At 43.3% G+C, this 13,823-nt stretch overlaps 1 protein-coding gene across 8 annotated transcripts in view; it reads left to right on the top strand.

Moving 5' to 3' along the window:
• The window catches only part of LOC111875355 (DNA ligase 3), a 153,902-nt gene that overhangs the window by 133,209 nt on the left and 6,870 nt on the right, over nt 1–13,823 (top strand). For all 8 annotated transcript variants that reach the window (XM_023871548.2, XM_023871550.2, XM_023871542.2 and 5 more), the window contains one exon: nt 5,487–5,608. In XM_023871548.2, coding sequence (XP_023727316.1) covers nt 5,487–5,600 — 114 coding nt within the window. In that variant the 3' untranslated portion in view covers nt 5,601–5,608. The remainder of the gene's footprint in view (nt 1–5,486; nt 5,609–13,823) is intronic.

Here is a 13,823-nt window from a genome sequence, read left to right as displayed (position 1 = left end):
ACAGTGAAGATGTATGGGAGAGTGGACGGATAGCTCCACCATTCTTAACCTCGGCACTAGATGGAGGTGAGTGATCAGCTTCACGCCCCCTGCTGCCTTACACTTGGGGAAATGGTCCCCAAATCCAGTCTGCATGCTGTGGAGAGGAGTAAAATCTCTTGCCTGTGCTTTCTCAGCTGTCGAGCCTGTCACTATACCAGCTCCCTTTCAGCATGTATGAAGAGGTTAGTGTCTTCATCCAGCAATCAGGGAGCTGGACCACTTGTTGATTAATTCAAATTCATTCCTCTGGTAGTCTCTTCAGAGATCTGCCCCAGTTCCTTGAGCCATGTGGCTCATCAGTTTTTAATGAGGTTGGAAGGAAGTGCCTTAGAAATACACACACATAGCTTACTTGTTCAGTTTATTTATTTATGTAAGAGCAGATCTCAGAGTGAGAACAAGATTGGAAATGCCTATGCCTAAGTGAGGTTATTGTGTATTGGTTGTGTGCTTAACTTACAGTCTGTTCTGTACCTGGGTAAGGTAAAAAGTAAAGCTATCCCTGTAACAGGCCCTGCAGACCCATAGGATTATGAGACGTCCAAGCTCCCACATTTTGTAGACACTTGGCTCACAGATGGCGGTGAGATTGGCAGCCTTACATGCCTTTTTCCCCCCAGGAAGATTCCCGGTACTCGTTTCTATTAGAGGCCGAGTCCACCACAGGGCCATATTGCGGCTGGAAGGATTAGGTCAATTTGAATATCCACTGACCTTATCAGGAATCGAACCCACAACCACATAGTGCCTCAACAAACTATGCTACAGCGTTATTCTCTAACTCACTGAGCTTCTCAAGAAGTACTTTACTTCATTGAGTTAGGGAAGTGTTAAAAAATACAAAGAGTGGATTTATTTTCAGGTGTGAGAATTATCTTTCTCTGCAGATGCTTTATGAGTTGTGTGCATTATAGCATTGAACAGCAAAATGGTTGTCCGTGATGCATGGGAAATATGCAGAATATAGCCATCACACTTCATGTTAAGGTACCATAAGGCAGCTGACTTGACAGATAAAGAAACCATGGAAACCCCTGGCAGGATCGCTGGCCTTTGAGCTTTGGGTCCTGTCTGCTATAGTTCACAGGACATGAGTAAGAAGGGTGAGTCATAGAAACTGGCCCTCGCACTGGGACCTTGAGTGATCCATTGTACTTCCCCTTTGGATTAACCCTTTATTAATCCTACACTTCAAATGAAATGTAGGTCTTTATTTATGGGGGCATCATAAAGTCACTTGGTTCCATGAGGAATTGACCCGGGTGGCGATACCTTAGGTAAGCTATAGCCTCACAGTCACATAGGGTATGTGTGGTTGATTCATCTTCTTGTAGGCACCTCTCACAAGTTGGGTCCTCGGTCAGTCCCAGTTTGGAAAGGTGTCCTTTTAGGTGGCAGTGTCCAGTAAGTAATTCTACCACCCATCTTAATTTATCTCTGTTTAATTTGAACAGGTCCCTCATTCTTTTGGCAGAGGGTCCTGATATAAATCCTTTTGCCTGTTTGAGTCCAGTTGTGGATTCCTAGTGTTTTTTGTGATTTTTGTTATTCCAGTCCCTGATCGCTTTCTTGGCAACTCCTGTAGAGATGCTGCAAGCTGGTTCAGGTCCTGTGAACAGCTGTTCAGATCCTGTTTTGAAGTGATTTTGTGTGTACCAAGTGCTTTAATTGCAGCTTGACTATCTGATAGAATATAGATATTTCTATTTTTGTAGTTTCTATCTAAATTCTCAACTGCGCATGCCTTAATGGCATACACCTCTGCCTGGAATGCTGTTGTGTACTGACCGAGGTTGAAGGTATGCTTCCGCCTCGTTCCATCACAATACACCCCAGCTCCAGTGCCTTTATTTACCTTGGAACCATCTGTATACCAGATTAGTCCCCCCTTTCCATCGGGATGAAACCCCTCTTTCCATTCACTTCTGTCAGGAAATCTGATCATGAAGAGTTTATCATAGATATGTGTCGGTATCATTTTATCAGATCCCATCTGTAAGATGGGTTCATTTTTCGTGTCCCAGTTCACAGGACATATTGCCTAACACAAAATAACTTGAAGAACTCTATCCTCCAGGATATAACGCCGTGTAATCGGGTGGAAGTCAACTGATGGTTTGGAATAACATATCAGCTCCATCTTCAGGGCCAAATAGTAAGCCAAGCTAGAAACCAGCAGTGCTTGATTCCTACTTCATTATGATTTCTTACTTGATTTACTCTTCCACCTTGAAGATGGAGGCGATATTTTCATACAAGATGTCGATTGACTTTGGCACTATATCCCCAAAGGTGGAGGTAAGTTATAACGAGCACTTAGTCTAATGTGCATTGCTCAGGCCCCTGAACAAATTCCGTGTAGGAAACTGAAACACCAGACTCTCGGCTTCGATGTTCCACCCCCCTCTCCTTCTATTCTTCTTCCTCTTCATTCAGGTTTTAAGGAGATCTCAGAAACATTAAGAGGACATCATAAAGAAACATACATTGAAGCCATGATCTAATTATGGAGGCAGCCCACTTGGGTTTAGGAATCACAGGTTGCAGACTTTGCTGGCTCGTGTTATGTAATTTGAAATTGAGGTTTCCTCCCCCTGCCTCATCTCATTGAGGGTGTAACTGCCTGTCGCGTCCTCTGGGAGCAACCCAGACAACTTGGGAAGTTGTTTAATTGAAGTTTAATTGACTCGCGCGCTTGTACATGTCCAACTGTCCAACTACATGATCTGGCCGGCTCTGAATTCAAAGAGCACACACACTGTTGACTTTGCCGCGTGGCTCCAGTTTCGACGTGTGACGTGCAGACAGCTTTGAGCACAAATGTCACAGTAACCCTTTATAGACTGAATTTCTTCTAGATAATATATAAAACTCGGTTTCTGCTTCACAGAAAACACATTACATCCCGCCACAAAGGTCAGCCGGTTAATGCTGATTAAGGAAATAATCTAGAAGCACACAGACTGTGGACAGAATACAGAGTTCTAGTACGGTAAAAGCAAGTGGTACATATAGTAACCACTAGGATTCAAAGGGTCAAAAGGGCGAATACGTTTCTTAAGCGTCTGAAGCATGAAATTAATGTAAATAAGATGCAAGGATTCCGTTTCATACCTCACAGAAAACACACTGTATCTATATGACAGACACCATTTGGATTATAGTCTTTACGACAATAACTGCTGTCCATTCTGAGAATCATGCAAAACTCATTAATACACTTTGTGGACTAAAAGCGGAATTTTTTAATTATAAAGGAGGTGGTGCATATAGTAACCATTGTATGGCTGCCTGCCATAACATTAAGAGGCGGTGCACTATCTCCCACAGAATGTATTTATGGGTTTTGTATGATAAACAGGAACTATTCTAATTACTGAAATTTTGGGCTTTCTGGACGGGGACAGATTTCTGTCTCCGAAACGTCGGTTTAAGTAAAAATGTGACCCTGGATAATGTCCAAAAAGACTATCTTCACGAACTTAAATTATTTCTCTTAACATCATTAACCAGTTGGTCTTTGTAATGGAGACTGGGTGTATTTTCTGTGAGGTAGGAACAGAACTTTTAAATATTTAGATGAATGTAATGTTTCGAAGGATCCCGTGTGGAGGCGGGTTCGATTACCTCCAAGTGGCCCTGGGGTCGACTCAGTCTCAAACGGAAATGAGTACCAGAAATCTTCTTGGTGGTAAATGGCAGCCGGAGCGCAAAGCTGACAACCTCACCGCCATCTGTGAGCCAGTTGTCTAGAAAATGTGGGAGCCTCGACATCTCACGACCCTATGGGCCTCCACCGCCTGTTACAGATATAGCTTTACCTTATTTTACATACGAATATACCAAGTATTAACACCCAAGAATTCTAAATATTTTTTTAATTATTACTGTAACCTGGAAACTGCCCAGCTATCAGTAAAAATACTCCTAAGCGGCTTAAAAGTAGGCTTTTAAGAAAGTTTTCGCCCCCCCGCGCCATGAATAGTCCTGGCAGTCCTACTTTGCGCTTGCTATAAACAGTCGTTTACTGTTTCTGTCAGCGTTACTTTGTTCTCAGCTGCAGTAACTGAACACAGAAGCCTTTGTTCTGTCGGCCCTGTCGAGAGACCTGGAGTTCTGCAGTCTATTAGCGACAGAGCTCGGCAAAGTGGCTCAGCTCTGGGACTTGCTTCCTCCCCATGAAAGTGCTGAGCTGGAGCAGAGTACTGCGTGGGGACTGTGGGGCCACGGTGACACCTGTTGATAGAATGTTACACTGCTAACTTATTTATTTGTTCCATCTTTATTTAACGACGCTCCCAGTAATACATGCGCTGTCAGCAATTGGACAACATAGTGTCGAACCGTAGGGTGATGAATCGGAAAGGATTTGAAAGGAGGTGGTCATGGTCTAGTCTATCTATCCCGGAATTTTCCTAGAGAGACTGAGGAAAAACGCGAAACTTTTGGGTCAGGATAGTCGATATCACTGAAATTCGAACCGAGCAGCTCCCGAATGCGGGTCTATAGCTTTGCCGCATTCACACCGTCGAAGACCACACTTGCGCGTCTGGCACAATTATTCGTAACCCCGAGCAAGATGGCCGAAGAAGTAAGGCTTCTGACTTGTATTCGAGGGATCCCTCTTCCTAATTTCGGCCGACATTCCGTTTATCCTGAGTTTGTTCATGGTTTTCCACAGTATCTCTGTGGTCTGGTGGTCAAGGGTTCGATTCCCGGCGCTACCAGATTTTCTAAGAAGTAGTGGTTCTGGAACGGGGTTCACTCAGCCTCATGAGGATAATTGAAGAGTCATTTCAAGAAGATAGCGGCTCCGGTCTAGAAAACCGAAATTAACTTCCGTGGGGATTCGTTGCTCAGACCACGCGACACCCTCTTTCCGCTAAAATTGGCACTAACTTCCCTCACAAGCGGCGATGGCTCCGTCGGTATAGTTCGCATGTGGACTAAAACCACGGAGCTTGTTTGTTTTTTTGTTTGTTTTTTCCAGAAAACTTTGGGCTAATGGGACGACTTCTTGCCATATACAGTTCATATTCCAGTGCATTATTTACTAACGTTATTTATTTGTAGTTGGTTTTATGAAGCTGTCAGTAGCGCAGTCGAAAGTATGGTAAGGGAATAAACACGTTCATTACACGAGCCCAGACTGGGGTTCAGGTTCTACAAAAACGGATCATCGCACAAATAGTGTGTAGATTGTTGCAGACCGGCTCTGTGGCCCACACCGTCACATGGTTCTCTTTCTCCTGGACTAAAGCTGTCGCGACATCAAGTCGACCACTTGTCTCAATCTGGTGCCGAGGTTAAGAATGCGTGGAGCCATATCTCCATTCCCCCGTACATTTTCATGACCTAATGCTCGATCAAGCACATGGATAGCTTTACCTAAATTTTCTAATGGCTTAAATATGACGCTCGGCTGTTCTGGTTGTGATTTACAGAATGAAGAGGCCCGTCACGTGACCTTGCGGTGGCTGTGGGATTCCATCAAGCTGCAGGCCCTGCAGGAAACTCGCCGCTACGCCGTCCCTTTCTCTGGAGCGGGGAATCCCTGAAACACGAGGTACACTCCATCGTCAGTGACGTACATCGTTACGTCATCATTAGAACGTTGCTATAAAAAAAACGTAACATAGCTCAAGGGTTTTTTTATTGCTAGTGGGGTGGGACTTGTACAGTCCCTTGTACTGCGGCCACTTCTGGCCTATTGTACCAGCCCCAGATGATAGGTGAGGGCGATTGTGGAGCAATCGGTGGAATGAAAATTGGCAGGGGAAACCGAAGTACTCGGAGAAAACCTGCCCCAGCGCAACTTTGTCCACCACAAATCCCACTTGACCAGACTCGGGAACGAACCCTTGTCGCTGCGGTGGAAAGCCAGCGACTAACCGCTTGAGCTATGGCGCGGCCTTAGCTCAAGGGGTTAGTCGCCGGATTTCTGATCCCAGGTCACGTGATGTGGGATTTTTGGTGGACAAAGTGGTACTGGAGCAGTTTTCCCCTAGCAGTTTTCATTTCACTTGTTTCACGTTCATTACTGAGCCTATCTTAGACGCTGTATGGCATTTGGTATTGGCAGCGTCGTTAAGTAACTAACTCCGTTTTCAACATGCTTCTGGTATTCATACGCCGGTGGGAAATGTAAATACTTACGTGGGACTTTTAGTCCATAAGGTTGCCTGCACAAGGCATGGCATACCCCGGTTCGTGGAGTAGATGGATTTCGTAGCATTTCATGGGACAGTGCTGGCTGCCCTTCCAATAACAAATTGCGTGTACCGGTATTTGGGGCTTCTATGTATGAGTGCCCCGTATATAAAATGTGAGCTTTAATTACCATGAAGATTTCTGTTCACTTCTGATTTATTTGCCGTATTTCCTCGATTCTGAGGCTCACTTTTTTTCACATATTAAAATATCCGAAATCCGGATGCGTCTTAAATTTGATCATGTCTAAGAACCGATGTCAGAAAATTATATTGTATTTACTAAAGGTCAAGTGAGATTTGTGGTGGACAAAGTGGCGCTGGGGTAGGTTTTTTCCGACTATTTCGGTTTCCCCTGCCGATCTTCATTCCACCAAATTCTCCGTCATTATAATCACCCGGTGCAGGTACAATAGGCCAATCAGTGGCCGGCGTGCCGAGTGGACCCAGCTGGACTCCACCCATCACTTAGCGAAAAATGGAATGCAAGGAGAATCTTCCATTTCCTCAACGCTAGTCATGGGACAGTACACACAAAAGTAGCGACAAAGAATATGCGAAATAAAAGAAACTTTTTAAACATTTTCGAGATTGCGTGCTCATGAGATATTGATGTAGTTCGTTGCGTTATCGTTGGAAAGTTACTTCATTCTATTTTCAACGTACGTTAGAAACCAAAATCGCCATATCAGAGGTCTCGTGGGCGCAAAATGCACGGAGTCACATCCCAGAAGACCCTAATTTTCATATCCACCTCTGTGAGTGACTCAAAGGCATAGATTTAGAGTTTAAAGTTCAGTGACTTCAGAAACGAATCCTTGTCGAGCTCGTTTTGAAGTGAGAGCCGTAGAAAGGGAAGAGCGTCAGGAATTGGCAGATGCACCCTGGGGTAATTTCAAGCTGCAAAGTTTCAGCGCATCCCTTCCAAGAGGTTCATGGCGCAGTCAAACCGCAGCCGCTTCGCGCCAACTGCCGGGACCGTATGAATCTATCAACTTCTGCGCTACTTGTCGCTTGCGGCCGCATTGACAATTGAATTCATAAGGAAATAACGAGTTCCCAGTACATGAAATTTATTTTTCTCTAATCCTATATAATGTTATATATCAGCATCCCGTTGTTAGTTATTTGATTTGCGTGGGCAGTCATGGAGGTGCAAAATTGAAAACATTTTATCGCGTTGTCATGTTGTGTGTGAGACAGTTTTTATTTGTCCCCGCCAACACATGTATTTGTATAAATTCACTATATGTTTCAGCCATTCGGCCAGCGTCAGGTATTAACACAATTTACATTTGCCTTTATCTCATTTGTTCTTCTTCCCTGTATTGGACATTTTTAGTCTGCTCTCCCTTATTTAGGAAAATAGAAGTGGGCTTATGAGATCACCATGCTGTCTGTATGTCTATGTATCCCCTCCATCAACTTTTGAATGCCCGACCCAATGTTTATGAAACTTGGTACCTGAGCCCATCTCAACAGCTTACGTCATAAATCCCTCCCATTAGTCTGTGTCGTTGCTAGACAACAGCTCAGTAAAAACGTTACCACGGCAACGAATACACACCCAACTATAGAATAAATGCTGGACGCGTCGTTCTCTATGCAGTCAATGTATCAAAGGATAGTACGCGATTAGTTCTTGTTTTTCTTTATTTGGGAATAGTTTTCTCGTTGTTGCATGTGGTCTGGTGGTCAGAGTTCCTGGATACAGATCCAGAGGTCCCGGATTTGATTCCGGGCGATACCAGATTTTCTGAGAAGTAGTGAGTCTGGAACGGGTTCCACTCAGCCTCGTGAGGATATTTCAGGAGCTACTTGAATGAAAAAATAGCGGCTGCGGTCTAGAAAACCGAGATTAACGGCCGTGAGAATCCGTTGCGCTGACCACGCGACACTTTCTGTCCGCAAAAGTTGGCACTAACTCTGCGGCGGTTGCTAGGTCGGTATAGTTCGCTTGCGGACTAAAGACCACAGAATCTGTTTTGTTTTTGTATGTTAATATGTAGCCTCTGTTAACATTGATGTGTGGTGTATCTATGCAAATAATTATGTTGACGGGGCCAAATAAGCGTAAGCTCGTGTCATGCACGTAGATGTTTGCAGTGCTACGTTTGCAGTCCTTTCTAAATATCACTTCTGTGACATGTCTCGACTTTATATGGTCGTCATCAGGTAGATTACGCAGTTCTCTCACTGCACTGGGTGTGTCAGCCCATTGTTCCCAAAGGAGCAGTTGTATTTTGTTTGAAGTTGATATTCTGTGTGCCGTGTCCCGTGGACGGTCAGTAAGCACACGCCACCATCACAGATAAAGGTATTTAGGAGTTTCAGTAAGACGAAATCATACCTCCTGTATGATGATTGTGACTTATTTTTACCGCTGTAATGGCTTTGCTGTTTGCAGTCATGTGTTAGGTTTCCGTGTCTAGTCTGGATGCAGGATATCTGTATGATTTGCTGTGAGTTCCCGCGCTGTGCTTATGACAAATGCCTGCAGCGCAGTGGAGGTGGGGAAGCCCCAATGTATGTTGTATTCCCAAGCCTGGAATAAATTTGTTTATGTATGACCCTAAAGGTTATATGTGGAAATGTGACGCAACACGTACCTGAGGTAGCGAAATGAACTCCACAAATTGGGGAAGGGGGAGATCATTTCTTTTATTTTATTCAGTTTCAAGGCGGAGCCTGGATAGCGGAGTCGGTATAGCTACTGGCTGCTTGCTAGACGATCAAGGGGTCGGAATCCAAGTCTTGGTAGGGGTAAGACTTTTCTCCACGTCATCCAGACCTGTTCTGAGACCCACACCCAGCCTAGGGCTCTTCTCCCGGAGTAAAGCATGGTGTATTTTTCGGGTTTATTTCGAGATTATCAGATTATTTCTCTAAGTGTGTATACTAAATATTGTTTCAAAGATAAACAAGTTTAATATAGAATTTTTATATCACTGCGCGAGATATCTCCTAACACCCAGTGGGTAGGGTTTTCCAGCGGTATCTTCCCCTTTCTGAAACGTGTTGTGACAGAACTACATACAAGAATAGCATGCAGTGAAAAGGAAGTTCAACTCACACATTGCAATACTGAAGTGTGCGGTCTTTTGGATTGTAACGCCATATAGTCAGAGACAGCCAGACGTTTCGGAGGAAAAAACCGTCACCATCTACAAGTTGTAGAGTAAACCAAGCAAAAAATCAGTAGAAACATTGCCGTGTCCTTGCTCAGATAATTCTCAGTTTACTTCAACTGTTACTGTTGCTTGACTGTAAGGTAAAAAGGTAAAGCTATCCCTGTAAGAGGCCGTGGAGGCCCTTAGGGTTGTGAGACATCGAGGTTCCCACATTATTTAGACAATAGGCTCACACCTGACGGTGAGGTTGTCAGACTTACGCGCCGGCCACCCTTTACCCCGAGATTCCTGGTACTCATTTCTGTTAGATTCTGAATCGACCCCAGGGCCATAGTGCCGCTGGAAGGATTAGGTTAATTAAAAAATATAATACCTCATCGGGAATCGAACCCGCGACCTTCCTGCTTGTGGCATAGTGCCTCAACGAACTACGCTACCACGTGCCCTCATTGTTTTACTGTAGTGTATAATTTTATATTATGGTCTTCTGTTCCCTCTCCTGTTAAGCTCCGATCATTACAGGCCTTGACCAAATGAGAAATTGTGACCCCTCTACTCTAAGGAACTTGTCGATAATCCTCGGTAGTTTGGAAGCTGGATTGAAGCTGTAACTTTGTTGGATCTACAAATCCTTGCTAAGCTACTGTTTCCCCCTTATCCCTTCTGTCGCTTCTTGTCAGCGTGAATGGTGAAGAGAGAATCCAGGGCACTCCTATAGCGGATTATTCTGTGCTGTCTGTACTATTGTTGTAGCCCCGAACATTTTGTTCATTTCTTCCTGTTGCCTGTTGTTGCCGAGAGTTTCAGATAAAGACAGGCTCAGTATGAGAAGTTCAGCAGCAGCGGTTAAGGGACTAGGAAAAGCATGGTCGTTTCTGCCTAGCTAGAAATTTGCAGCTCTGCCCTGATGTGGATTATTGTCTGTCTGAAACATCTTTGAGGTTATGTTACATCTTGAGCAGGCAACTTTATGGAAGAAAAAATTACTGTGTTCAATGAGGTTCCTTGTAAGGTGATTTTGGTTTCCATCGTCTGTTGAGAATGCAGTCTGATAAGTTTTTAATGAAGTCATAGCAAGACACGGCAGTGTCTGATGTTGACACAGCCACGAAGTAGTTTTATACACCATATACATCATATCCTATCTGTTCACATGGAAAAACTCTAGAACCGCTCAGTGGATTTTCATGAAATTTGGTATTGGTAAGTTTTTACTGAAATCTGTCAATATATTCTCCAGTTTTTATTAAAACAGCAAGAGACACAACATGAAGACCTACATGCGTTTCTTGCATGCATCTGTAGCATAAGTCACCAAATATTTATCGGAGCGAAAAACGTTTTTAACGAAAGCTGTAGAGATAAATGAAAAATAATTATGTTCAGTGTGATTGTTCAGGAAGTTATATTGTTTTGAAGGTGATGTAACAGAAGTGTGCAATGACACTAGAGTTGTTCAGCTACGTGTAATTTCCTGACTTTTTAGATAACATTTTTAATATAGGTTATGTACGGACAATTTGAAATTTGAATCGAAGATATAACAAGTTATTTAAGCAGATATTTTATACGTTGAAGTGTGTATATTTTTTGGGCCCCTCTGTATAACCAGCCGCGGTTTCGGCTCTTTGTTTTCTCTTTATCAGTGCCCATAATTCGTTGTATGTTAATATTTGGATGGCCATGGTTGTGTAAAATGTTATCTATTAGTCTTTCCGTGTCTTTTTATTTGCACTCTTCTTGTTACCTCATACGAAAATGAGTAAATTTGCCATGTGAATATATTTGTTAGCAAGAAAGCAGTGCAGTGTTGGTTGTGTTTTCCTGGCCAGTAATCTCTCCTAACTGTTTCAGTTTACTGAACAATCAGATAAGGCGCTTATATAGCGAATGTTGTTCATGCATTATCCAACTCGTACACGTAACAAATTATTCCCCCCCCACAATCCAACACACTCGTCAAGCTTACATGTTCCTGTTCATTGTTATTCAGAGTCGGTAGCATTGTTCATATAATTCAATGAGACAGACGAATATAGGTCATTGTTGTAACCAGGTTAGTAATTTCAATATGGTGTGGACGGAAATAGCTAACAAGCTCAGCCCATGCAGGCGCTCCTATGAGGGACTTCAACGTACAGTAAACTGACCATCAGATGCATTTGTGCACAGATCGAGCACATTTAATAAATTATGAGATAATAATTAAATGGTAGGAAACATAACGTTACATGTTTGTCTGGTGCAGTGTAGTGGAAATAACTTATACCGTTCCATGTTACGGAATTAGTATCCGTCTTTTGTTTCACTGGACTGTCCATACTTCGTTAGTAACATATTGTTCCGTTCAGTACTTCAGAGCGCTGCTGTAGGCCCCAGCTTACGTGAACAGCATCATGGCGGCTTGTAATCGGAAGTTGTGGCTGTACTGATGACGAGAACGCGATTCTTGCTACTTATCTGAGGAATTGTGAATTTATAAGTACTCGTTCTTTACTCGGTATATTGTACTGTTCCTTTCCTTGCCAATATCAGAATATTCCCACTTGTGTGAGTGCTACTATAGACGGGGTTTGAATTGGTAGTAGCACAGTCCATCTTCATGACAGTCTAGGTAGCATACGCGCATGCGCATGTTCAGAGGCTGGTTGCAGTAGTCAAAATGGCGACCGTGCTTGAGGAGTGTTCTGCCGAAGAGCAGCTCTCTTTTATGTATATTTTGTGGTTAAAAGGACTCAATGCGAAGGATATTCATAAATAAATGATTCCTTTTTACGGTGGGAAATATTTATTGCGTAAAGCGGTTCACAACTGGGTCGAGAAATTATCTCAAAGTCGCAGAAGATGCCCGATCAGGTGGGGAAGTGGCTGAGACAACAGTAAAAAAACTTCAATGCTGCAGGTTTCGACGCACTGGTAAAGAGATGGGACAAATGTATCGATGTTGGTCTAGGATATATCGAGAAATAAAGGTTTTGTGCGTGTTCGAATATCACATGTTTTACGTTTTATATCCATATGTGACATATTTACGGACTCTCCCTTGCAGGTATATATTTGCATTAAGTTTCCAGTACAGCAATAAAATAATCCTGAACTAACTCTGAATAGAGCCGGGATAGCGCAGTCGCTATAGCGACTGACTACGGGCCGGGGCTTGAAGCTGACCAGTCGCTTCCAACTAGAGCTGAGGTCAAGATAACGTGGATCTATACATCCACTTCCCCTCACGTCTTCATGGCATAGTGCTTCATTAGTTAAGCACAGGGACAGTTTTACCTTTGACTGTAAAGCTGTGGACAGGGTCCGAGGAAGGTCTTTTGCTGTGACGTTATGATTGGTTCCCGCAACAAGGAATTTCTTTATGTGCTTAAATCACCATCTGCACAGGAACGCTTTGTACGGGGCTATTATCTGCAAGAAAAGGTTCGTCTAATACCGTAGTGCTGCTATCACATGGGGGCAGTTCAGTAATTAAATAGTTCTGTGATGGAAACAAAAGGCCTCTGCTCCTACTGTTAGGAAGTTGGATTGGGTGTGAGGCTTTTGTGGTGTGTAATTTGATACTAGCTCAAGGGCAAGTTTCTCTCGGTTTCACTTAAACTTCCCGTAAGCTCTGCTTATGCGCAGAGAAACGAAGGAGCAGTGGGAAGTTGATGTCTGAACATCAAACTCGGCAGTGCTTCAGGATTTTGTTACAGGAACACGTCAAACGTAATTCGATAGAAGAGTGGCCAGAATTTTCGGTTCCAGAGTGTCCTGGTTGTTGGAACCCTCTGTGTACCTTAAATAGCATTTCCGCTCCCAGAATCCAGCTTTATATTCGGAAAGTCCTCTTTTCGAATATTGTCGCGTTCCGTGATACCAGTTCGGTTTCACACGTAACCTCAGTCACTTCGAGGAAATATAAGCAAAGCTTAAGTTGGCCACGACTCATGTATGCCACGTCGTTCTCCGTTCGTTTCTGAACCGAACATCACGATCAAAATTTTTGCAGTAGAATCTCAAATAGTAAATTATCTTTTTACTTACACTTTAAGTTTTACACATTTTGTGGGATTACTAGTTTTACTCGAAATAATTTTACAAAAGTATGTAAAGTACTTACTTCCTAAAAACTCCATGTATTCTTCTACAGGGTGTCCCAGAATAAAATGTCGATATTCTGGGCGGTCATAGTATCGGCCATTCTAAGCAAAACAGTGTGTATGTACGTGTGTCCTATTCCTAGCGGTTTCCTGGATAGAGCTATTTCACCGTACAGTTCTGAAATTGTTGATAAGAAACATACATTACGTACTGTTTCTAATACCGCTGTTTACTGTTCAAGTGACAAAGTTGGTACAGTTTACCTAGTATAATACATTTCCGAAAACTCCAGCTTCAACATCAATGCACTTTGCAGCTCGTGTGAGGACATGGCGTGCTGCTCGTCTGTACA

The sequence above is a fragment of the Cryptotermes secundus genome, unplaced genomic scaffold, assembly GCF_002891405.2.
Source record: "Cryptotermes secundus unplaced genomic scaffold, Csec_1.0 scaffold2092, whole genome shotgun sequence".
NCBI classification, from domain to species: Eukaryota; Metazoa; Arthropoda; class Insecta; order Blattodea; family Kalotermitidae; genus Cryptotermes; species Cryptotermes secundus.
The sequence above is the reverse complement of the archived record's forward strand: the minus strand, read 5'-3'. Positions and strand labels throughout refer to the sequence as shown.